The sequence below is a fragment of the Branchiostoma belcheri genome, unplaced genomic scaffold (assembly GCF_001625305.1).
Source record: "Branchiostoma belcheri isolate BF01 breed outbred unplaced genomic scaffold, Haploidv18h27 scaffold46, whole genome shotgun sequence".
Classification (NCBI taxonomy): domain Eukaryota; kingdom Metazoa; phylum Chordata; class Leptocardii; order Amphioxiformes; family Branchiostomatidae; genus Branchiostoma; species Branchiostoma belcheri.
In genome coordinates, this window is record NW_017804087.1 from 507,512 (window position 1) to 532,620 (window position 25,109).

At 38.7% G+C, this 25,109-nt stretch overlaps 1 protein-coding gene across 15 annotated transcripts in view; it reads right to left on the reverse strand.

Moving 5' to 3' along the window:
• The window catches only part of LOC109479049 (trafficking kinesin-binding protein 1-like), a 49,846-nt gene extending 25,608 nt beyond the window's left edge, over nucleotides 1-24,238 (reverse strand). For 4 of the 15 annotated variants that reach the window (XM_019780905.1, XM_019780923.1, XM_019780924.1 and 1 more), the window contains exons 1-2: nucleotides 21,044-21,382; nucleotides 13,005-13,199 (exon numbers count right to left, since the gene is read on the reverse strand). In XM_019780905.1, coding sequence (XP_019636464.1) covers nucleotides 13,005-13,199; nucleotides 21,044-21,143 — 295 coding nt within the window. In that variant the 5' untranslated portion in view covers nucleotides 21,144-21,382. Of the gene's footprint in view, nucleotides 1-3,332; nucleotides 3,630-8,883; nucleotides 9,407-12,080; nucleotides 12,181-13,004; nucleotides 13,200-14,030; nucleotides 14,082-21,043; nucleotides 21,385-24,140 lie in introns of those variants that run through there. The other 11 variants (XM_019780908.1, XM_019780907.1, XM_019780906.1 and 8 more) reach the window with 10 other exon arrangements.
• Nucleotides 24,239-25,109: the final 871 nt, after the last annotated feature.

A 25,109-nucleotide genomic window follows, 5' to 3' on the forward strand; every position in this document is an offset into this window, starting at 1 on the left:
TGTCGGCCTTTCTTGTTGACTTTTTGCTTTTTTAAGACAGGGAAATGCCATCGAGAACTTTTACATGGCAACTTTGTAACCCATTTTTTTGTAAACAAAAAATAACCTTAAATTGCAGATCTGAAGCACAAGTACAGAACACGAATGTGTACTTAAAGCATGGATTGCTTTTCGCCAATCCTACTCGTACATGGTTTCGTATGTTGGCTGTCTCGTGGCCTGTGATTGGTCAGCGGTGTGTGGACTACGTGATGAGCGGCACGATAGACAACACTCCCTACAGACACAGCTGTTGTGGTCTGACATGTATGACGTAACATGACACAAACTTTTTTACATGGGTGACTTCCTCTGGACACCCCCAAATATCCAGTGAGAGAGTGAAGAAAGTCCATTTTGTTTTGCATATTGAATGTCAGCATTTTGACAGTTTTGCAACAATTACTAGTACGAGATTTTTAATTCTTTTGTGGTTATTCAAAGGCATCCAATGCATTTTCAGGAAAGCAAATCAAAAAGTATTTTGGATGAGGAAATCTGTCTGATATTGACGAATTACAGCACATTTCCATCATCTTTTTATTCTTGAAACTCACTTCCCATCTGTCAAAAAATCTGTATCTGTATCTGTATAGCCGGTATAACCGCCTTTCGGCGTAACAGACAAAATAACTTTCTCTTTACCAAACAGCCTTGACATAAATGCATAATGCATTTGTCACCCATAAAATGATATTTGTATGACCTAAGTGAGAAATATTGGCAGATCTGTAGCTACTCCAGCTGTGCACCAGTTAAAACCTTGACCTATCCTCACATCATTATCCATCCGGGACAACGGTCTACAACATTCTGCCTGTCAATGGATCATCTCATCATATCTTTATCTTCCCTAATTGAAATTCCAATTGCTGTACAAGTTCTCAAACTTCCTTCATCCACCTCCAGAACTTGGTATTTTTTCGGAGTACACCTACGATATGCTTTTTTCATGCTTTATGTCGTCAAACATATTTTCTTTGTAGCAAAACAAGAACTTCGTAGATGATCCATTTTAACATGATGATTTGGAGGTATATTGTACACCTAAGGGATTGTAACATTCACTTTGACTGCACAATATATTGATTTTTCATATCAATCTGTCTATGAGCCAAAAGCTACATGTACATGTATAGTACTGTTACTGCCTGGGCAGTCTACTACCCAGACTTAGGGGCACTTTAGACTGACGACGGTTCAATAGTCGTACGAATGTTTATCGTCAAGATGTTGCCGGCGACGGTATTTTACAACCGTCTAAAGACGATCAAAATAGTCGCACGACGGTAATCCTCGAATCGTCGTCACTACCACCTCGGACCCTATCGTGCGATCCTTCAGCGGGGGGTCCGAGGAGGATTTTCCACCGTCTAAAGTGAACCGTCGCTGGCGAAGGAAGTGGGAGGTCATTGGCCTTATGCAAATAAGTCTGCAAGCGTTATTTCATGTCCAAGCTCATCGCCAGTATCATTAAATGTCGTCAAACCAAAGACTTTATATCGTCATACGTGTCTAGTACAATCCCCAGCCACCAATCGCTACTTCTCCGGTACGAACCGATCTGCCAATATAGCCAGGCCGACGGCAGCACTGAACGCCGGGTTCAAACCCGGGGAGTATATTGCCCTCATACCCCTTCTTTGCTGGGCACAAACTAGGAGTCTCATCCACAGAACAACGAGCAGATTAAAAACAATCTTCTGCAGCATGCCGAAAAAAAGGGGTTCTCTCGCCATTTTGAATTGGCGCGCGGCGTGCCCTCCTGCGCTGCGGGTGTCCGCCACACTTCCTGGTCATGTGTCTAAAGTCAGCCGTCGCACACAACGATTGTCGTGCGATCGTATACTGTCGTCAGTCTAAAGTCGGCCATACATGTAGGGCTTATACATAACACTCTTAGACTAATAATACTATTACTGGTTGGCAGTGCTACCACTACCAGACAAGACTTACATTGTACATGTAGCACGAAAATGGAACAATCTAATTTGTAAAACTTCCGGATTTTGGGAATTGCAATTTCACCATTAAAAAACCACCTGTTAGAAACAATCTCGCATTTCTTTCAAAGGGTCAATTCTAATCTAAGGACCAGTGCAAATTTGAAGTGTGGTAGCTACTGAGTACCTCTAGATTTGTGTCCTAGATACAGAGAATTAGTCTACCTCACATTGGTACAGTATCATTACTACTTGATCGTGCTGGTATCATGCAAGTGGAACAGTCCAATTTGTAAAACTTCCTGTTTTGGGAATTCCCATTTCACACCAAGGAAACCACCTGTTACAGAAGATCTCAGTTTCCTTTGCCTTTAAAAAGGACTACATGTAGTTCTAAGAGCCAGTGCAAGTTGGAAATGCACAGCTTTTGATTGTGTTTTGCACCGCTTTTGATGGTGATCTGCATGCATGTAATCTTTGACTGAGAAGGACTAGATATACACTGTACTAAGATGGGAAGTTATTTGAGACACATTGGGGCAGGGCAGCTTTCCAAGCTGTTAACACCTGATTTCATGGGTGGGTTAGAAGAAAGAACCTTTGTTGGCACAACATGCAGCGTACCAAATTAGACTTTTGCTAGTTGACCCACAACAACTGTGTTATTGTATCTACAGGTCACTCAATGCCTGTGCACAGGTAGTACTACACTCGGTCATAAGAGCTTTGGAGAGAAAAATCTTGACCAATCAAACCAGGAGACAGTATATGTGGATAAACTGTAGATGTTGAAATGTTTGTAGTGCCACAAATATGTCTTCAATGTATTACTACAGTTGACTACAGACTTGTTTCAACCTCCCCCTTCTACTGCAAAATGAATACTCACAAAAATACATGAACGTACAGTAATTTCTTCCATTGCCGTGCATTTTACATGTCCACAGTAAGTGTTTGGGTCTCAGACTCTCAGTGGATAATATTGCAATGGTTAAAAACTAGCCTGTTTTTCCAATAGTTACAGATGTACGTAGGAGTTTATACATGTATCTTCAACTATGATCTGAACGTAGCTGTATACCAAGGCCGAACGTACGTTGAACTTATATTGTTATGTCAATTATGCATACTTGGGTCAGGGATTACCATAATACATGTAAACCAACAATAACTTCTGTTATAACTGTTAACGGACAATCATACAATACGGTAACTGTCTCTCTCGAACATGTGTCAACTCCACTGTAAACTAACCCAGATCATTTTCAAGCCCCCTTTTCCCCACAGTCACAGTAACAAATATAGATAGCAGCTTTAAATTTAGAACGACAAAATTTATCAGAAACCTACCCTTCTCTTCCTCTAGTTCTAGCACAGCCTCTGTCATAATGTTGTCGTTATCATCCAAAAGCAGAATTTGTCCATGGATTTCGTCTCGCAAAATTTTGCCGGACAAACGTCTTAATCTGGAACGAGACATCTCGCAACCTTCCTAACTCGGCGGTCGCGCGCGTTGAAATGACCTGCCATTGTCGAGGGTTGTAGTTCAAGTTTGAACCCAAAATATAACCCAGGAATTCAGGAATAACAGGTTGTACAAGGAAGGTTGCACGATCGTGGTCTACATCCCCCCAGCCAACAAAAACAGGGGATACCTTTCCGCTATCGTATTTCAGCTCTTATAGCGGACTGTTCCATCCAACGTAACCCCTTTGTAGCGAGTAGGGGGGACCCAAACTAGGCCATTCTTTAACTATGAGGTAACCTATTTAAATTTCATAACTGTTCCACACTATTGGCTGAATTGTTTTGTCAGTTGCATGCATTCCCAAACAATTCCATTCATTCTATACAAATATTTCCAGAGGAAACAGAAATACAACCAAGTAATTCCATACTTCAACATTTTTCTGAAGCCTAACTTTTTCTATCAAGCTAGTCAAAAGGGCTATGAATTAATCAAATCTGCAACAGTTGCCGCCAAAGTACATGTACTGGCTAACTTCTTGATCTTCATATCAATCTTCAGAGTCTGTTCAAGCTTTTAGCTTTAGATTCAGGAAAAACGTCTAGCTGATTTGTTTGTCATGAATGTTTTATGTTACACATACACTACAACCATTATCCCTCCTAAAATAGCGTGGACTCTCCGGAGGGCAGCGGAGGGTGGTTTTTGTTTTCAACGGACATTCATCATTGCAGGATTGAATAAACAGCCAGACAGAGCGCTTGTCAGCACGGCGTGGAAGAGAACCCTCGTGCCAGGGTGACCGCTTTTGTCCGACATTTCCCGCGGACTTTTGTCAAGAGTTCCGCTACAACAAAACCACCTGTACTGAAAAGGTAGGCCGATTCAACTGGAAGTGCACTGTTGCATGATGGTTACTGGTAATATATTTTAAACTGACAGAAGTTTAAGGGCATTTTGGGTGGTCAGTTTAAGTGGTGGGCAAACAAACGTCCGATTGCAAAGTGGCGGGGAATGTTTCTTTTCGTATTAATCTCATTTCTGAGACTTTGACATTCCAACGTAGCTCATTGCTTTATCGGTTGTTTTTAGAAGTGCACATTGGAAAGACAAAAATTTACAAATGATAAATGTCAGAACTGATAACACTGCATGTTCAGGGCACTTTGCGGTACTTTTTAATCAGATTCTACATCATTCAAGATCAAGTTCTAAGACTTAAAAGAGCTTAGTACATTTTTTTGTACAATTTGTTTAGAGCAAGCACTTTGCAAAGTGATAAACATGAATATATAATAATAATTATGGTTCAATTCTGTGACAAAGAAATATGATTGAGCATTAAACTGCAGATAGTTTTATGTGGTCCTAACAACAAATTTGACAAAAACCAGTTAAAAGATTTTACACTCCAACACCCTTTACGACTAAGTGATAAAATACTATCATATACCATTCAATTCTGTGACATACATGTACAGATCTTGATATACAGTAATATATCCCGGTTAAGTGTTTGCTCTTAAAGCGACCATAAAATTTTGACAGGAGCGGCAGGTGTAAAGCTACACACAGTGGGCCTACGTGCAGAGTAGAGAGTAGCCTGGGGTAATCTATCCTAACGGCGGAATGCCTGGTCGTAAATTCGAACCTCATCCCTGTCCCCAGTCAGACTGAGTGGCTGAGAAGAGCGTCGTAAGTCAATGGTCTATTGTTAGGTGTCCTGGATTTGACTCCTATTTCTGATACACTTTTGATGCTTGTTCATTGTAAACCCTTGTCCTAGGGCAAATTGCAAGTAGAAAAAGAACATTTAACAAAGAAATAAAAAATAGAGACTGTGGTAACAGATTTACTACCGGTACATTGTAAAAATTTTTTGAAAGTTTTTGGGCGAGAACAACAACAATTTTGAAGTCCTTTGTTGGGAAAGTGATTAAAAGTGATAGTCACAAAATCGATAAAATAATATGTGATCTTAGTAACTAAAGTTTGTACTTGGCTTGTCCCTAACATTACAAGAGTGTGTTTTTGTCCAAATGTCTTTGTGAAAGGTATTATTTAATCCCTTTCACGTTTGACTATTCTCAGGAACTGTTATATTTCAGTGTCAGAATGGTCTTGTATAAAATAAATGACCTGGACGTCGGCGCACACAGTTGGCTCGTGACAACAAAAACACTTCACCGTCACAACATGCAAACACCAGGGTCTGGGCCAGCTTTGCTTATCAGACGAGAGGTGTAGGTATGTTTGTAGGTATGTTTGAACAGAGATGAACTATCAAATTTGAACGTGCTCCTTCACACGTAGGCCACACGGGCACGGGCTGCGGACTGCAAGGCACCCTGGGAAGGGGGCGGACATAAACGCCCACTTCGAGCGCACACGGACGTATATGACTTGTGTAAATGCTGACTCACGGGCGATTACCAAGAAAAAGGAGATAAAAAGTTAGACAAAACCAAATTTCCGTTCTCCAATATTTGTGCCACCTTGTGACAATACTGTTATATACATGTACTTGTACCAAGAAAGCTTACCATTATTCCTAAGAAGTCAATGTTTTTCAAGCATTTGGTATCATCTATTCTATATTGACGGAAAAGCTATCAATATGTGATATCTTCCTCTGAAACCATTGTGCAAAACAAAAAAGTAGAAGAATCACCAGAAAAACTTTCCCGTCCATTTCACTGATAATTAAATATGTTCTGGACTACATGTTTTTCTGTCTATCTTTGTAAAAATTGAATCTTATCTTTTCTAGAATAAGGAGCAACACCTTTAAAGTATATGTCATGTACCAACTTTGTGTACTGATATATTGTATAATTACCTGCTTGAAATTTACTATGATATCATAAATAAAGTACAAGCAAACATGATAAAACTTGACATTTATGGGGCTTACATAATACAGTAGTCCATTGTGCTAAACTATTTTGAGGTAAAACAATGTCATTTATAATATACAGAATGACGTTAAAGTGAGGCAAACTTTGGAAGACAGTAAAAATGAAGCAGAAAAAAAGAATGAAGGAAAAAATGAGGTGTAGCTATTAAGCAAAGAAAATTAAGGCTTAAATTTTTGTCTTATCATAACACTTACTATGAAGTGTGTATTACATGTTGATTGCCTGCTTGTTCATTATCAAGTACAATGTACAGTCAAAACTAAGAAGTCCACTCATAAAATCTGGTCTACATGGAGTCGATGGACAGGTGGTCACTATAGACAAGACTCTTAATGCTTGTGTCAATGGGAAAAATTATCTAAGGGACAACTGAAAAGTACATGTAGTCACATTGGCCAGGTGGTGGTGTTCACTTGTACAGGCTTGACTGTATAGAACAGACTGCCCTGTGTGTTACCCAGGGCTCTAGCCAGCACCTGTTTTCCCATCAATTGCAGGAACTATGTGGCATGTGATGGCAAAGGTTTTACACCAATTTGTCAACTTTGATGGACAAAAATTTGGGGTAAAAATATAAAACACCCAAAGGACCACCAAAAACCACTCTCAACCCCATGATTTACCTCTCTAAATGTGTGAAATTGTGTTTTTAAAGCTTTGAAAATACAAAATGTGTCCCTGGACCCAACTTTGATTGCGAGCTCTCTCCCCCAGGTCCAATCATGAACCTGGGATGAGAGAAAAGGATTTTGAATTTGAGCTGGCTAGAGCCCTGGTATGGCCATGTCCAAGCCATTTTGCATGTATACAGTAAACACCTTAGGTCCATTGTCTTTGCATTTAACACCTGTGCAAATGGCTTTCATCACAAGTTCATTACATGGGTCCCATTCACAAAGCCCGTCACATGATATGTGTACGAACACAGTCTTTACTCAATGGATAACAAAATGTTGACCGTGTAACGGTGTTGCGTTAGGTTTCAAAACATCTTGTTTTCTGGGAGTTCAGTGCACTTTTTGTTGTGGGTCTATTGAGGTTTTCCTGTTTTGAAAACAGACATGGTCAAAGTTGATGAGTTTTATACCCATAATTTCTTTCAAGAAGACTTAGTATGACGACTTTCTTGCAGTCAGCTTGTAGTATCTTTTTCTTGGAAAAGAGTGCAATAAAAGTAGGGTTCCAAGTACATTTCTGTGCATACGTGCACTGAAGCACGTAACATACAAAGTCACCTGCACCAGACAAAGTTTATCTGGTCTGGAAAACTTTTGCCTTTCGATTTCAGTCTGTCAAAATCAATAGATTCAAGGTGGCCATACTAAGGATTTTAAGCACAAAAATCAAGCTGAACTATTCATGCAATGGTGATGCAAAGTTATGGCCTTCTCAAAAGGCTGAACAAGCCAGGCTTTTTTTTCTCCACCTACCAAGGTAGCGCACAAGAAACCGAGAATCCAAAAATCTGAAAAAAAGCAACTTATGATCCCGAAAAAAGACTGATCTCCCACATAAAGACACAGCTAAAGGCACTAGCTAAACAGCTCCAATTTTACCTGCACTAACCTGCAAATGCTGGTGGTATTACAAGCCCTGAAAAAGTTCTGTGTACTTGCCAGGACTTTTTTCATAAAAAAAGTATAAAAAAGGCAATTCAGAAACTACTTTAAGGTATTCTTGATAATAAAAAAGCAAAAGTAGAATGCTCCATGCTCTATGAATACATTAATTTTCTTATCCTGTGACTTTTGGTATTTTGTGTTCCGTAGTCAAAAATCAATTTGTTTTGTGGTAAACCACAAATAACCACAGAATTAGCAACAGTACTGGAAGATAAATGCAATGTTTTCTGATCCTTTTTTAAATACTGGACTTCTTTCTGAAGAGCAAATATGTTATACCAGCCCAGTTAACAAACTTAGCAATAAACAATGTCATGATTATTGGCAATCTTTAAGATACCTTTTCAACAGTCTTTCATTCCAACTCACTTTGGAGCTACAACATTAATCAAGGATCTACATTCATACTTACATAAAAAGTAGCTAAAAGTGCAGTACTGTGCAGCATTTGTTTATAAAAAGATGAAGAATAGATTTTAAAATGCATCAGACAAGGAGCCTGAGACAAGTCTTTGAAACACTGACAGTATAGAAAAATTATGTATCTTCATAAAACCATTCCTTCGTATACGCAAAAGGAAAAAACCCCGGGTTAACTCAAATAGTCTGAAATTGTTTGATATTCAAAATATAACGTATAAGTTATACTACATCAGAAGAATAACAACAATAATGGCGCAGTCATATTCATTGTAGGCCGTCGTACGATTTTGATCCAAATAGAATTTCCATGCAGGCTGTGAAACAACCAACTGGATACAAGGATCTAAGACAGCCTTTTCCATAACAAGAAAGCAGAATTTTGCACAACACATTTACGACTAAGTTAATCTAAGTTTAAGTGTGATTGTATGACAATAGTTACCAGACGTAAAAGACGGAAAAAGACTCACACGAATACCCGCTCTCTTCGTCATCGAGCTCAGAAACGCCGCTATCGAGCCTATCGTAGTGATAGGCTCGGAGCTCGAAGTACCCGCTGCCCGGTACGGTCACCTCCAGCTGGAAGTCTCTCTCCTCCAGGGAGATCCCGTTCACCGTGGTCATCATCGCGCTCACTCAGTATTATCAACGATCCAGGGAGATTTCCGAAAAAGCAACAACTTTGAAGAAAAATCTTGGGCCATGAACGTTGCATCCACGGCAAAGCTACAACTGCAGGATTCGAGAAATTTTGCGTATGAAAGCGAGAGAAAAACAAAGCAGCAAAACTCGTCAGTTTTCGGAGTTCACATTTTTTCTACTTCACCATGGGCTAGACCGAATACAAATGAGCCGCAAAATTTCGTTCAATCTTAGTCAGCAACTTTAGACTCGAGGCGGCGCGCGAGGTTTGGTTGCCTGTTTCTTGGGGGAACAAGGGAGGGTCTAAAACACTAAGTGTACATGCAGTCACGAACTATTCGGACTGTACCATTGGTTCTGCCATGGGGTACCTTGAATTGCAGACTATCTATCATTTTTACTCTTTAAAACCGTTAAAAATTAAACTACAATATCAGCATTAAAACTATTGACAGCTTTCATCTACGTCAACAGTATTTCTGAGGGGAAGAAGTTAAAATTTAGTTTTTAAGGTAGTTGAAAACTTGGTACGGCCCGTCCCAATGCCATGTGCATGTGACAGGTAAGTCACGCACGGGCCAAAGTCAAATTCTCAAAACTGCCCGTATCCTTCTTGGGATATGTGTATGCAAACACTGTCATTGGCAACAATGGAACTTTTTATCGACGACCGTGGGTGTAAAACGATGGATAATGTGTAACTATGGGCCTTTGACAATGGACTGTGTGAATGCAGACTTAGAGTGCAACTGTGGCATGGTTGAAAAACATCGAACGACCTCTACCCTATTTGTGATAAAAAGTGTTTTTGAAGTCTTAAATGCATCTGATGCAATTAGTAAAACTGGATTTTCAACGTCAATTTGCTAGTCATTTTTAGAAAGTAAGCTGAATCAACCTTTCGCATATAGTATACAGATATCTGTGAAGCAAAATGTGATGTCGCTGACGGAAAACGGTTGTTTGTTTTCTGTCGTAGGCTGGTTCTAGTTATTTATGGGTGGTATCCAAAAAATAAAGGGACTTCTCACGTAACAACTTGTTTTGAAGCTATTTCATACGCTTCAAGTATAAAATGATGACAAAAATGTGATATTAAAAATGGCAGTATAGTAAATGTCAATATCAGACAGATTTCCTCATCTAGAATATTTTTTTGGTTTTGCTGCCCTGAAATTGCACTGGATGCCTTCACAAAAAAGAATCTAACAACCTAATTTAAGAAAAATTCCCCTTGAACCTAACTTCTTTGTTGGCTTTCAGAACTTTCCAAAACTGCCGGACCTATGAAGTACCTTTTTTCCCGTTGAAACTTAGATGTAAAAGTTATAAAAAAAATGATCACGACTTCTTGGAAAAAATTGTTTACCATGCTTAGTCATTGTTACATTTCCAATACTCATATCTTAAATTACGTAACGATCCATACTCAACATAAAAGTTGGCGCCACAGAGTCTACTTAAGCATCGACGTGTTTAGTGTGACATAACAATGTTTCACCTGACCCCTTTGTGTATATATACTGTTCAAAGTAGAAAAGTTGCTGCTGTCAGCAGCGCAAGTAGCAACCATAAAATGTCCGTCCAAGTCCTGATGGCTGAAAACAAATAACTCCTTCAACCAAGACAACACACATGAAAGAGAGGGTTTGCACGTGACCACACGTCTGGGGTCTACTTGGCCTTTGGTTCACCCCAGCCAGTGTAACAGGGCACAAGGTACCCCTGGTCAGAATACATCCTGGGGTACATTTTCTCTGCGGGTACAGATTGGCCTGTTACACTGGACTAGACTTTGAAAAAGAGTGATGATGATGAAAAAAAATTAGAGATGCTCTCTACTAGCTTTTTATGAACATTCTTAAAGTTCAAGTTCAACATCTGCAAGAAGCTTCCTTTAAACTGAAAACTTGGAACTGAAAACTTTTACTGCCCTGAAATTACTTTGGGTGCCTTTAAAGAGTTTTTTCTACCATATGGCAGAGGTTTGCACTCTCTTAAGTTAAACGTTCTTCCTGCTGCCTAACCGCAAAACCAATGCAAAAGCCTACTTCAGCAGGAAGCAGGTTAATTACTGCAGTCTACTTTTGGCAGGTGTAGCCAGCAACAAAAGGTATTTTTCTGCCAGCCGTGCCCTTTTGAACTTAAAGGTGAACAACAGAAGTGCTAGCACACAAGACACGTACATACTATGTACATGACCATGGTTACTCATTAATGTAGCTGTACTAAGTATTTAGTTAGGGCGGCGCTCTACATTTGTACAAACAGGAAACAAGGTCAAGGTAAAGTCTACAGGATGGATTTCTGATCATAGCCCAGGCAAACAAGGTAGTCTTGTGGTTAGGGTTGTTGACTAAGAATTGAATGGTTCTGGGTTCCAATCCCTTGGCCTGGGTACCATCTCTATTTGTTACCCGACTCCACTAAAAAAAATTAAAATACTCACCAAATACGGATGGTACCCAGGCTACGAATCTCTTGCAGATTGCAATGTTGTGCCCTTGGGCATTAAAGGCACTTTACACTTATTTCTTAGGGACATCCCCTCCCAGCTTCAGTTAGGGACATCCCCTCATACTCATATGATAGTCAATGAGCACTCTTATTGTTCATCCATTCTTAGAGGTGTCAGGCTAAATTTGCATATTGGTGGTTATTAGACATACATGTGTATTGGATGGGCTAAATAAGACTGTTTGAGACAAGCACAGTTAAGCGTTAACGACTGTAAATTGATTTATTTCTGCAGGGACTCTTATTACATATAAGTATATTCCTTGCACCTTCTGAATTTGATTGATCAGCTACCTACATTGGTAAGATTGTCAAGAAGAAAGAGGAAGCCAAATGTACTGTATTTAGATGTACAAATGTAAAATATGTGTATGTTTGTAAATGCAGATTGGCCTATGCTTACCTTGCTAAGGCAAAAATGATCAACAAATGTCTTCATTGGTTTGTTCATTCAACTTAAAAGAAATGAAAGAACAAACAAACAACAAACCAAGCATATGTACATTACCTGTGACCTGTACTACAGTATGCCCCTGTTCCATGCTGTCTTCATGGCAAACAGCCAACACTAACATGACATCACTGGTACTTCCTCTCCACACCCTGTCTGATCCTCAACCCTACTTATGACTCATTTATTCAAAAGATAAACAAACCTTTTCCCTGGACACCATGACTGGTCTTTCCAGTTTTTTGGAATGACATAATTTGCATAGTAAAGAACCTATGCATGACATAAAGAGTGTCTGTTTCTTGCAAATTTGATAAATTAGGTACCAAAAGGCAGCAAATTGTTCAGTTGTATCATTGTCAGTCTGTCATTCTGTTACTTTCAGTTGATCACTGCACTATTCAGTACATAATGAGGATTACAATATGCACGTGTTGTAACACAATGGCTTGTAATTATCTGACATAAAATTAGAAGAAGCCATTGTTGTCTGTCTCAAACAACTTTCATGTAGTGTGAATGACAGTTGTGGTAAACACTGATGTTGGTCACCCTCCACATCCAGAGTTTTGTCATCAAGGCTATATGTCAACATGTAGGCAAAAGTGCAAAACTACATTGTGCAATGGGATATCCCTAGGTTGAAAAGTGGTAGACAAGGATGACACGGTGCAGTCCTGCAGTTCCTTTCCTTTTTGATAGGTGTCTCTGCTGACTGGCACGTTAGTTCTCATTGATCAAGGAAACATACATTGTCAAGTACATGTTGTATAATAGATCTAAGAATTCATAATAAAACTGCATCTCTCCAAACTCTGAAAAGCTCAGCCTCTGCTACTTGAAGAATCTAATTATACAAATATAGAGTATATAATGTATAGTATGGAATATACAAATACTTTGTAGCGATAATTTACCAGCAATTACATAATACTGTGGACGAATAAAACACATCATGAAAAACAAACAATGAGAACTCACCAAAGTATTTGAGCGTTTCCTCGGCCTGTTCAGGCGAGAGGTCTACGGGCGTGTCCGGCGGGAGAACCGGACTCTCCAACCAGTCCTTGTTCTCGTAGCCGAAGACGGTGTCGGCGCGGAGCTTGTAGCGGGGGATCTCCTCCTGGATCAAACTGATGATCTCTACCTCGGGTAGATCTGGGCTATTGCAGAGGTCTGGAGGGGGAGGGGGCAGAATGGGGGAGGGGGGCAGAAAGGTTGAATCATAAATTTTTTTAGATAATCGTTTTCAATTTTTTTCTGTATTTAGTTTCCAACAACCATATGTAAAGAGACATTGGTGATAAAAACCTTTGAGTTTGACAGTTTGCAAAACAATATATACTGTTACCGTATAAACAATTTATACTGTTACAGTTACTAACAAATATTTGTACCCCAAACTGTAATGTGAAATGCTTGCTCTTTCCAAAATGGTTTTGAACATTCTGAGCAATTACAGCTACAGAGTATTCAACATAACAAAAACATTTATAGATTAATATTATTACATTAAAAAAATTATTTCTATCGATGTCCTCGCAAATTTGATTTTTTTATAATAAATTGTATATTAGCGAGTGCAATGGTCACAATTAAATAAACTGGCATACTAGTATGTACTAGTACTAATACTAGTTTTTCTCAGAATTTCTTGCTTTGAATTCTTGCTGAGAATTGCTAGCATTTAGTATGTAAGAAGTGAAGACAGTATGGCATAACAGTTATTTTCCAGAGGATATATTATGTCTTCCTTACTGCCTGGGAAGAAAGTCTACATTCAATTTTAAAGGAAAGGGGTACCGTTACAAAAATTGTAGCACTCTTTATGTATCAGTGGGGCAGAATTTCTAGAAGAAAGAGAAAATGCTCCTATGAAGAGCTATAACTCTAGAATTAGAAGGAATGTAATATTGTAACACCTTCTACAAACTTAAGCCACCTTTTCCCATAGCTACCTAAAATACACGTATACTCAAAATAACATTAATAATATTTTGCTTTTACCATAATTGTCTTTGGCACCTTTTTGGTCGGCCATTCTGCTATTCTCTGGAACTGAATGAAAGTAAACAAAATCGTAAATAAAAGTAAAATCAAAAAAATTTCGGCAAATCTTTCAATGTTACGTAATTCCAGCTCATTTCTTTTCTTTTCTTTCTAGTTCCAGCTTTGGGTATTTCAAGCTTCTTAAATCAAAGCTGTCGGATTCAAATGCTCATACAGTGTTTTTGTTTTTGTCTGGTGCCACATTTTTAAGTTTCTAGAATGCACAAACTAGAAAAGCAGACATTTGCTCAAGAGCAAATAAAGCATATTTCAGTCCATCTTAATTCCTCCCCATTCCAAAATGGACTGTCCATATCAATTTTTTCCATCCAGAATCAAGTGTTTCAATACTCCTAATAAGTACATTTCAGTGTTCCCCCATGTAGTTCTTTTCAAAAACAAATATTCTCAAAACCCCCATGTACAGCTTTTTTGGTAAAAGTGTTCTTCGGGTCAGTTGGTTATAATGACTGTACATTAATGATTTTCACGGTCTGTACCCTTACGCAACCCTAAAAACTGCAAACAGTCACGTTTCGGTGGCTTTGACGTACTTTCCTGACTCAGTACCTCACTGCCTATTACTACTCCTAAATGGAGAGACCTCGATCGATAAAGGCAATCTCCCTTTTAGTTAGATGTCTAGCTCAAATGACTGTCACTGACAGACAGGCCTTTTCTGTAAACCGTCCAGGCTTAGCAGACTTATAGTTATTTGAAATCGTTCTCTCTGACGGGGGAATGGTTTTCATCACTATTCATTTCTGTTTTTCTGACATCAGCTTTTAGAAATCGTATTTTGAGGCCACGGTTCAATACTTGCCAGCAGCTAAAACACCTGGTCCCTTTGCTATGATAATCAAACTTTACTATCGGTGCAGTCAGATGTATGAAAGCCCTTAAAAGGACTGATTTAATCAATATCACTCAAGGTCAGACACTTAGGCTTTGGTCCCCTGATTATGATAAGCTTTACATCTCCCATCGGCAGACCAGTGCTATCAATATGGTATGGTATAAGTCTTGTGATTCATAAGAGGTAACATAGAAGGATTAGTGTTATTGGACGGTATACATGTATATTTACCTCCGTAACCAGAGGTATTGTTTTTGTTGTTGTTTGTGTGTACTTTGCATAAGTGTATGTGTGTGTGTGTGTGTGTGTGTGTGTGTATCTGTGTGTGTGTGTATGTCTGTGTGTTTGTGCCTTCTATATATATGCATATTCCTACTTGCTCCTATGGCATTAGGCAACAAACAGATATATAGCAACAAATTTTACGACAGGAAATGAGATAACCTTTTCTGGGACATTTGACCTAACTTCCTTGCCTAGCATGTTAAAATAACTACAGAAACACAAGCAAACAAACAAACAATGAAAGAAAATATCTATACATAGAGGTAATACAGTACGTACTTGTAAATGGCTGTATTATACAATGTATTGTCTTTTGTAGAGCCTTTATGATAATACATACAAACTGTGCATTGGTGCCAAAACATATTAGTCACTGTCTGATGGTTAGAAAAAGTCCTCCCCAGGGGAATTGTATGATCTCTGACATTTACACACAAAGGCTATATCTGGATTACCAGATAGTAATGGCATTTTCAATTACATTGCTTGTGTAATTGTATAATGTATATTCTGTATGGTTTTTGGGTCTTGCTATTTGTTAGAAATAAATTGTACAAATAGTAGCTTCTGAATAAAGGTAGACAGACACACATTTAGCCACTACGTTGCAATAATTTCATATTCTTGAATCTGTGGTTCTAAAACTCAAACAGTTTTATATTGAATTGAATAGTAATTGGGCTGCCATCAAGCCTCAGCATCAGTGTAAAAGTCTAACCCTCGGGAGATGGGAACAACAGATGCTAAACCAAATAGTGAGTGTGAGTGAGTGTGGCAATAGCAACTAGACCATAACTAATTGAGCTAATTGATCAATAAAAACTGGAAATTACATCCAGGCCACTAACCTACAATATCTCTCTTTTACCATTCAAATATCAAGACATGCCTCAATAAGGAATCTATGTATTGTATAACACACCACGACAAGTATGTCATGAAATTTATATTTGGAGGTGTATGATATTTGTGATCTAAATAAATGTTTCACTAAATTTTTTTTGGCGACGCCTCAGGGGGGAGCCTAATGGCACAGTATTGTGTGTAGTTTGCAAGAATTCTAGGAATTGCACAGGCATTTTTTTCCACAGGCATGGCATGTCTACAGGCATGTTGATGGCACACTTTTATGGACACATTCCTACGTAGTCCTAAATTCTTGCCCACATACCCACATGCCTTTCAAGTGGAAGTTTTACATTCTTCCCACATTTCTTCCCACATGCCTTCCAAGTGGATGTCTTAGCATTCCAAGTGGAAGTCCTACATTCTTGCTCACATTCCTGCCCCACATGCCTTCCAAGTGAATGAACTACAAACTCCTAAGACATTTTAGAATTACTTCTGTGAGTACAGTCGATAGTGATCGGATGTGCTGTTGTAGTACCAGGTAGCCGCTTGTGTTGAGTGTCCGTTGGATAGGTAAGTTTGCCATATACATTATCTATGTCTAGTTGTCAAGGTCGTGATTTGGAGTTTTTTTAAGTTGCCAACACTAGTCAAAGAAGTTGCCAACACTAGTCAAAGTGTGTGTTGTTTTAGGATCTGTTATGACAATAGACAATAGCATTTTAAGGAGGTCCCCGCATGCCCATTTTCCGTAGAGTGTAATGGACTGTTTTAATTCTACGACTGTAACCGGACCGATCTATTAACGCGTGTCCTGGATGGTAAGTTTGCCATGTTCAATGATGAATCCTATGATGAATTCTACGTAAGTCAGCACAAGACATAGACTTTATCTTAAATGTTAATATAATTTACAGAGACCATGCGCGTTTTTTGTGTAAATACTACTCTACTGGAATTTGGAAAATGACCCACGCTGTCTTTCCACCAAGCTTCTATTGAGTCGCATGGTTGGGATACATTCAAGTTGATATTTATGAGTTCAAAAAAATCGGCGAGTACAATATTATCATGTGACCCGTTTCTAGCAAACTAGCGCATTTGAAGCTTGCGTTGTGTATAGACTATTACACATATTAGATGTTTTGTGCTACCGTTTTACAAGAAGTTCTAAATATAACAACTCTTCATGAATGGAAAGGATTGTTCATATAAATTTCTATTTCATTACAAATTCAAACTGTTGACACGGAGATCAGTTAGCTAGGATAGGATAGGTATATCGCGAAGTTAACTCCTCACGAACATAAATGCACTTACATATATGTTGAACACATCAGAGGTTGACATTGATAGGTTGTTGACGTTGGTTGGCATAACCAAATATATTGACTAGATCAATTTTGTTACAGGACAAGGTAGAAGTACACATGTATTTTAGAGTTTTTTTGTGCATGCAGTCCTAAGTATGCCGTAAAATTAATCATGTATGATATATGACAATACATCTGCATACTATCTACACCAGAGAGAGATTTGTACTTCTGTAAGACCATCGACACAGGTGTTTTATACGGCTTTATTTAGCCTTAAATGGATTTCCTGTTACATTACCTTAAAGTTTGCCTGGCCATAGGGTGCTTGCGGAAGGCCTCCGGTTAGAAAAAATACCACCCAAAAACGACAACTGCAAGGGGTCATTCGCACCTTCTGCCATGTGATGACTTTTTGAAAACTAGTAGAAGGGAAACCTTTTTTCAGGCCCAAGATCATCAGTTTTGGCTTGCACAATAATTCCTCTCCGGCTGTCACACAGTCCTATGTGAACTATTTCCGCCCAGAACGTTGGTCCTCTGCGTGCCCAGTTCCATTTTCTTAGCCACCTCAGCAATATATCCTGTAACTCGTCAAGTCCAGTCCGTGAAACGCGGGCGGTCGTCTTTAAATTGTAGGTTACTCAGATGTGTTGTTGCCATTTACGATTTAAGCGCTTAGTGGTGGTGTGGTTTCTCCTGATGAGAACAACGACGTTTCATTCGGGAGCTGTTCGATTTGGAACAACGTGGAATTTGTACAATGCCTGCCCTTCGTCATGCGCTGAAAACCGGTGGGACATATAGTGGTATGGTTGCTATGCCTGCATTCTTAACATGCGCTGTAAACCCTAGGGATTTGTGGCATGTCGTCAATGCCTGTCTGCACATGCACTGAAGTCTTATGGATGTCCTACTTTCTGGCCCTCATTCCCACATGTCTTCCAAGTGGATGTTTTACATTCTTGCCATTCCCACATGCCTTCCAAGTGGAAGTTTTACATTCTTGCTTCCATGCATTCGCACATGCCTTACAACATTCCTTCCAAGTGGAAGTCTTCAAGCCTTCCAAGTGGAAGTCCTACATTTTTGCTCACATTCCTTTCCCACATGCCTTCCAGGTGAATAAACTACAACCTCTAAAGACATTTTAGAATTACTTCTGTGAGTAAAGTCGATCACATTGTGAATCTGAACATGTTGGGGAAATGCTGAGAAGGAGACTTACAGATATGCACTGATGATGTCTTCGAAGCTTCTACAGTTTTCAAAAGGGAAGTCAAACCCTTCAGACATAGTTTTAGACATAGCTACAATTTTAGACAACTACCTTTCATCATGTAGATTTTAGTTATTTTATATACTCACTGTTCTTCAATGTCCTTTTATGTTTGTAACTGACAATTAGCCTCTGGGCATGAATTTGCAATAAACGTCTCAATTATTATAATAGAAGAGAAAGATATCATAATAATAGTACCTGTTTAAATGCAGCAGAGCTCAGAAGACTGTCGATACAGATTCACAAGAATTTTTAGTCTTGTGAATCTGTACCGACTTCATGAACATCATGGGAGTCTTGTCAATCTGTACAATTTCCACAATGTCCCAAGGGTTTCCTGGAATTTCACTAGGTAGGAATTGTATGTCAAGTGTATGTCCCACATTCTAGCCTGGACATTCCCCACATGCCGTACCCAGTGAATGGTTAGCATTTTGTCCACAGGCATGCGGAATGTCCACAGGCATTTCTCTGACCCACATCTATGCCCACATTCCTATAAACCCTTGGGAAGATCTGTCTGCCCTATGGCCCTGCTTTCTGTGACCCCGGGGCTCGTTCACTATACACTCAGGGAAGGAGTGCACCGTATCTGTCTAGACTTAACAGGTACCATCATGGCAGTGTCATGGCAGTGCCATGCAAACAATAACCCTAACAGCAACCACCGTCGCCATGGCAATGTATGTTTTCATTGCCAGTCTTGTTTATTCTAAGATGTCTACATCATGTCCTGTAATACAGCCATCATGAAGGGTTGGTTAGAAAAGACATTATTTTGGCAACAACAATTTTTTTTTTCACCCATTGCTTACTGATGTATTGTGTCTGTCCTTGGTGCTGAATGGTTAATCTGATAAAGAAAAGTGCACTGTAATACACAATTTCACACATGACTCACATGCAAAACCACCTCACAATAATGTTGTTTGTGTGCCTTCTACATTTCTGTGACTAATGTTAACCCTCTGCCTGCTGCCTAAACCCATAAGAAATACAGACTTGCTGTCAAAGTGCTACCTTAGCATGCTGAAGGTTAATGATGAGTAAGAATGATAAATGAGTGATAATAAGATAACGGGTGTGAGTAGCTTATGGAGGTGTCTAGCTGGTAGATAACTGAATTATCGCCTGGTCATAGTAATGTTATTTGCAATCTGTATTGCCATTTTTTCAACGCAATGAGCATTGCAAACTTGGGACACATATTTTGGGATATACTGGGTTATACTATAAAAATCATATACATGACTGATTTTGTATCCACTGGAATGGCTTTGTAGATATCATAAATACTATGAAAAATGGAAAAAGAAATATAACATATTTTGCATTAAAAAAAAAGCGTTGTCAGTTTGTTGATAAACATGATAAAGTCATAAATTTGGCTGTTTTGTCTAAAATTTCTAGAATGATCCTGACTCTGAAAAATATACTATATTTTGCTAAAGAAATGAAGACTAGTCTTTCCAATGTGGCAGACAAATGAAAAAATATTATGTGTAGCAAAAATTGATATATTTTCTAACATGAACCTGTAATAAATTTCTTGCTGCCATGTTCTAAACAAAGACAATTTGTCTCAATTGTTGCTGCCAGGATACTGCAATTACATTGTTCTTCATCCATATGTATAGTCTGTGTCACACAATAACAATACCACATGTATTATGCATTCTTGTGTATTATATAAAGATTTTACCATAAACACTCCTTCTCATTTTACATACATATGGGAAAACCATCATATTTTTATACATATGGAAAACGTACTACCTTTGTGGACAGACAAGTTATAAATATAACATACTGTGAAATAATAGACCTACCAGATGTTGTAATGTATTAGAAAAATGCATTTTTAAAGATGACATTGCTTGTAAAATATTCTACATGATTGTGCAACTGTCAGTTACATGGGATATAATTTGACCACAATAGATTTATGATATATCGATTGTTATATTCATTATTTGTCCAGCCATGTGTTTTATGCACATTGCTAGTATACAGACCGTTTGATTAAATTCAAGTTAAATATGTATAAGGTAAAATTTATTGGTCCTAAATGCAATGTATTTGAATCAGTATGTTTCCATTTCAGTTCTGATCAGTTCTGTTAGCATTGTCTTGTAATACATGTATGCCGACACCTACATAATTCAAGCATCAATGTAAACCATTGTTTGCCTTTAAAAACCCATAAAATTCCTCAGATATCTTTCTGTAAATCTGGCAAATATTGACGTTTTTCACTGTATACTTGAAAAATATCACAACAGCTTTATACAAATCCTTACACATGCGTACGCCTCTAGTATGAATACCACGTATTGACAATCGATTTGTCATGTGCTGAGAGCATTAAGCGTGATATTTGTCCTACCTTCGAAAGGCCACTCGACAATCTCTTCCAACGTATACAGTCGTTTTTTCCCCACAGTATCAACCTCAAACGGCCACTCTTCAATGTCTAGGTCTTGCATTCACGGTATCACCACCCCATTTTCTGGATATCAATGCGTATATGTTGTGAAATATCGGCATGCCCCACCTCTCCGAGACTCACAGCCCGTCACCATTCGCCGTTAATCACTTCACGTGACGACTACGTACGCGCCGTGTTAACGGAATGTCGTGGAGCCTCCCGCGAGCGTTCTCGTTTTCTATATGCCGTGCAATTCCCCCGCTCGATTGCAGCAGCAAACGCATTATACAGCCTAATGGGACGGTTCTATGATGTATTTGGTGCCAGGCGTGCCCCAAGGGCTGCTGGGATACGTCCGTCCTAACATCCAGGTCATCGGGCTGGTTTAAACAATATCTTGTTTGTTGTCTCTTAACAGACAATATAGAGTGATTCTATCTTTGTTTTAGAGGGTTATAATGTTTGTAATTCTTCTAATAAGCTTTTACGGGAAGTAATTGTTGTTTATGTTTATAATATTACGATGTTGTAATTATGACTATAATTGTAATTTGTAAGGTTGATTGAATTTGTACTGGTCAAGCCTTTCCTCAACAAAATAGCAATCATCTCTGCTTCATAGTTCTTCAAAATGTAATTCTATTTTTATCAAAAATGTAAAAGATATCCTCATAGCATAAGTCAGTTTATATGAAATATTGTAATATATTGATCTGATTCAAGCATTATTGTTTCGCTTTTAACAAAAGTGAGGTAATCCAGACCTTCCATTAGATCATAATACAATAACTCAATATAGAATATTCTCATGGGACATTGCCAATGATGTTTTTTCACCCATTGCTTACCAATGTATTGTGCCTGTCCTTAGTGCTGAATGGTTAATCTAATAGAGGAAAAACAAGCCTATTTCTATCTGTCATTCAGTAATTATATTCAGTAACAGTAAGTATCTGTTTTAACACCATTTTTTTAGTTGTGTGAGGGTTAGATGTGCTTTCACTTTAGATGACGTGGTTTGACAGCAGACCTTCAGCTGTTTCTGTTCATTGTCCTTACATCATGAAGGTCAAGATGGTGGATCCATGACGTACAGTCTTACTCCATACGCATGTGACTCTGACTGTGAGGACATGCAATATTTACGCACCACTAAACCCCTCCATTCCAAATCCCCCAATGAATCAATCCTGGGTTGAGAACTATGATTACCTACAAACGCACGGCAAGTAATAGCTTCTGCAGGGATAATTGTGGTGTGCTTCTTTCTATTCTAAGCTCAGTTCCTGGCTTGATAGAATTATGCTTTACATAGAGTAAAGCATTGATGTTATGGGGAGCTGAATCCTTTGAAGATCACATCAGGTAGGTAAGTACTAGACATATACTGGAGGTTTTGTTTTTGGTGCCTGTGTTTGTGTGTCTGTAGTAGTTATTTGAATACAGTAGAGTGACAGGAAGTGGGGGGGGGAATGTTGTAACCACAGACCATTGAGACAGGAAGTAGAGTTCAGATTATGGGGAGGTATTGTTTTTGGTCTGTCTATTTGTGATTTTGCAAATAACTTCAGCTATACATTTTTATGTCACATTCACCATAGAGTGACAGGAAGTCATCAAATGGCCATATGTAATGTCAGTCAAAATATGAACTACAGTTGAACAATGCATATCATGAGAAATATTTCATGGAGGCATGAGAACTTTTTTTATTGGCAGTACATCTTTATATATCTGATTTTCATTAAAAAAGTAGGGCACTTTCTTGGGAACAGAAAAGGAAAAAATCAATGTGACATTATCCATAAACTGGAGATAGTTTAGCCTCACTATATCATAATCTGGACATGCTGCTGAAATGTTTTATAATTATAAAACCCCACAGGCCTAGGGGCACATGTGCATGAAGTCCCTATAATTACAACATGTACATTTTAACACAGAGGGGTCAAGGTTAATGACACACTGGACAGGGCAAACCACTTGTTCTATTGATTAAACCATGAAGCAGACATTAATGTCATTGTGTGAGTCTGTGTAATACTACCTTGTGCAGGGATGGAATAGACTAAAGTATACACCTAGTAGATTGCAATGCTTCACATTTAAGAGTCAGTAAAAATAATAAAATCTTTGTTGTTTAAATCCTGGATAGTGAGTGAGTGAGTGATTTTGAAGGTGTGCAGAATCAAATTGAGCCCCAAAATAAACTGGGGTGTGCCACCTTAAACCAGTGAACAGTGAGTTCTACCAGTATTCATGAAGTGACGTCCATACGGTAAAACACTAAAAGCTATTCAATTTTTCACAAGATGTTGTGGAAGAAACGACAGTTTGATTATCTAAGGAGTTAGTCCTGCCTTCCTTAATCTCTGTCCCGGGGTGCGGTAAGAATACGAAATGAGTGGTTTACGTTCTGCATTGACGTCACAGGGAATAAGGTGGGGAGAGAGGGCAAATTGGAATTCCTGTTTGCGATCACCCCAAGGATTGTAAATTTCAACGAGTGGCGTCGGGTTCAAATTGGTAGCTTTCTTTTTTAGGGGGAGGGGTCATTGTGACTCGACACCTTTTACTTTCTATTTCATGAAGAGCCTATGAAATTAAAAGCCTTAGCTTGCTGATATGCTGACAATATATGGTGTTCACATGATAAAACAGAATGTAGCAATATCATTCTGTATTTGTGGCACATTGCAACCTCAATTCATTTAGTTTCTGTTTCAAACTTTGTCTCAGATAATTAAGTTGGCACAAATTTTCTAGCCAAGAACTAAAAACATTTTGTAGAATTTGTGCATTCAAAACCAAAGCTTAGGCCACACCAATTTAGTTTGCTGGTTTGCAGATTTTTTTTTTTTAAATATGCTTGAAGACCTTGGCCAGGTCTCTGCCTTCATTTTTTTGCAACTTGAATGAATTGTAGAACATGTCTGATTGCTACGCATGTACATTTTCAGCTTAAAATGTCTGAAAACCATTATGAAACAAATTGGTATGGCCAAGATAGTTCTAACTTCTTCCTTACACATTTTCAAATCTATCCTAGGCTCACCTGTAAGGCAACTGGCGTCTCTCAGTTCCTTCATTGAACCATCACGACTGGAGCTGCTCGGAGACGAATCAGCGAGCTGCCCAGGGGAGTAGTCGTACAGTTCATCGGTGGCCAGCTTGACGACTGCGACAGCGCGGCGCAGCGCGGGGGAGCCGCGTCACAGCCGGGGGGCGAGCAGAAGCCGTGGTTACCGGTTGGCCGTCGTATTTAACTTTATCCCTCTAATGACTGGAGATGGAACAGAGAAAACAAGACATTTCAGACTTCTGTGAAAAGTTTTATCACTTGCCTGGACATATAAGAGTAACATCACACAAACCATTACACATTGTTTCAGAACATGGATGAGATTTGACTTCTTACCTGCCTGATGACCATTAAGGAATCTGTTGAAAGAAATGGCCGAAATAAAAAACATCGTAAAGGAGCTTGAAATTCATCTTCTATGCTGAATCAACGGAGCTTTCCTGAGTTTCAAAAACACTACTTTCCTGAAGTTCTCTACTTCATCCGGAAGCTGGTGGCCTTATGATGTGTACAACTACAAGCTGCGACTGCGCAAAATTGAATTTGAAGGAACTACAGAAAGGAATAATCCCTGAGAAGAAAGCTCTAGATCTTCTAGCAGAGGCAAGAGGGCACACACAAATGTGACCTGGTATGTTTCATTTCATCTCATATACTGAGCTCTTGAAAACTTCACATTCTGTATACTCATGTTTGAAATACAGCGCAATCAATGTCATAAAAACTGATAACGAAAGAAAATCCAGATGGTCAAACAATTCATCAAAATAAATGTGACACAATTATCTTTGATTAGCCAGCCTTTTTAAGAACAAGATTTGCATAACAAAACCTTGTAACCAGCAAGTCTGATAGATATATGACTTGTTCAGTCTTTCAAACATGGGGATCTGGAGCAAACATTCAGGATATTGGTGGGGACTTGCCTTGCAGTTTTTACTG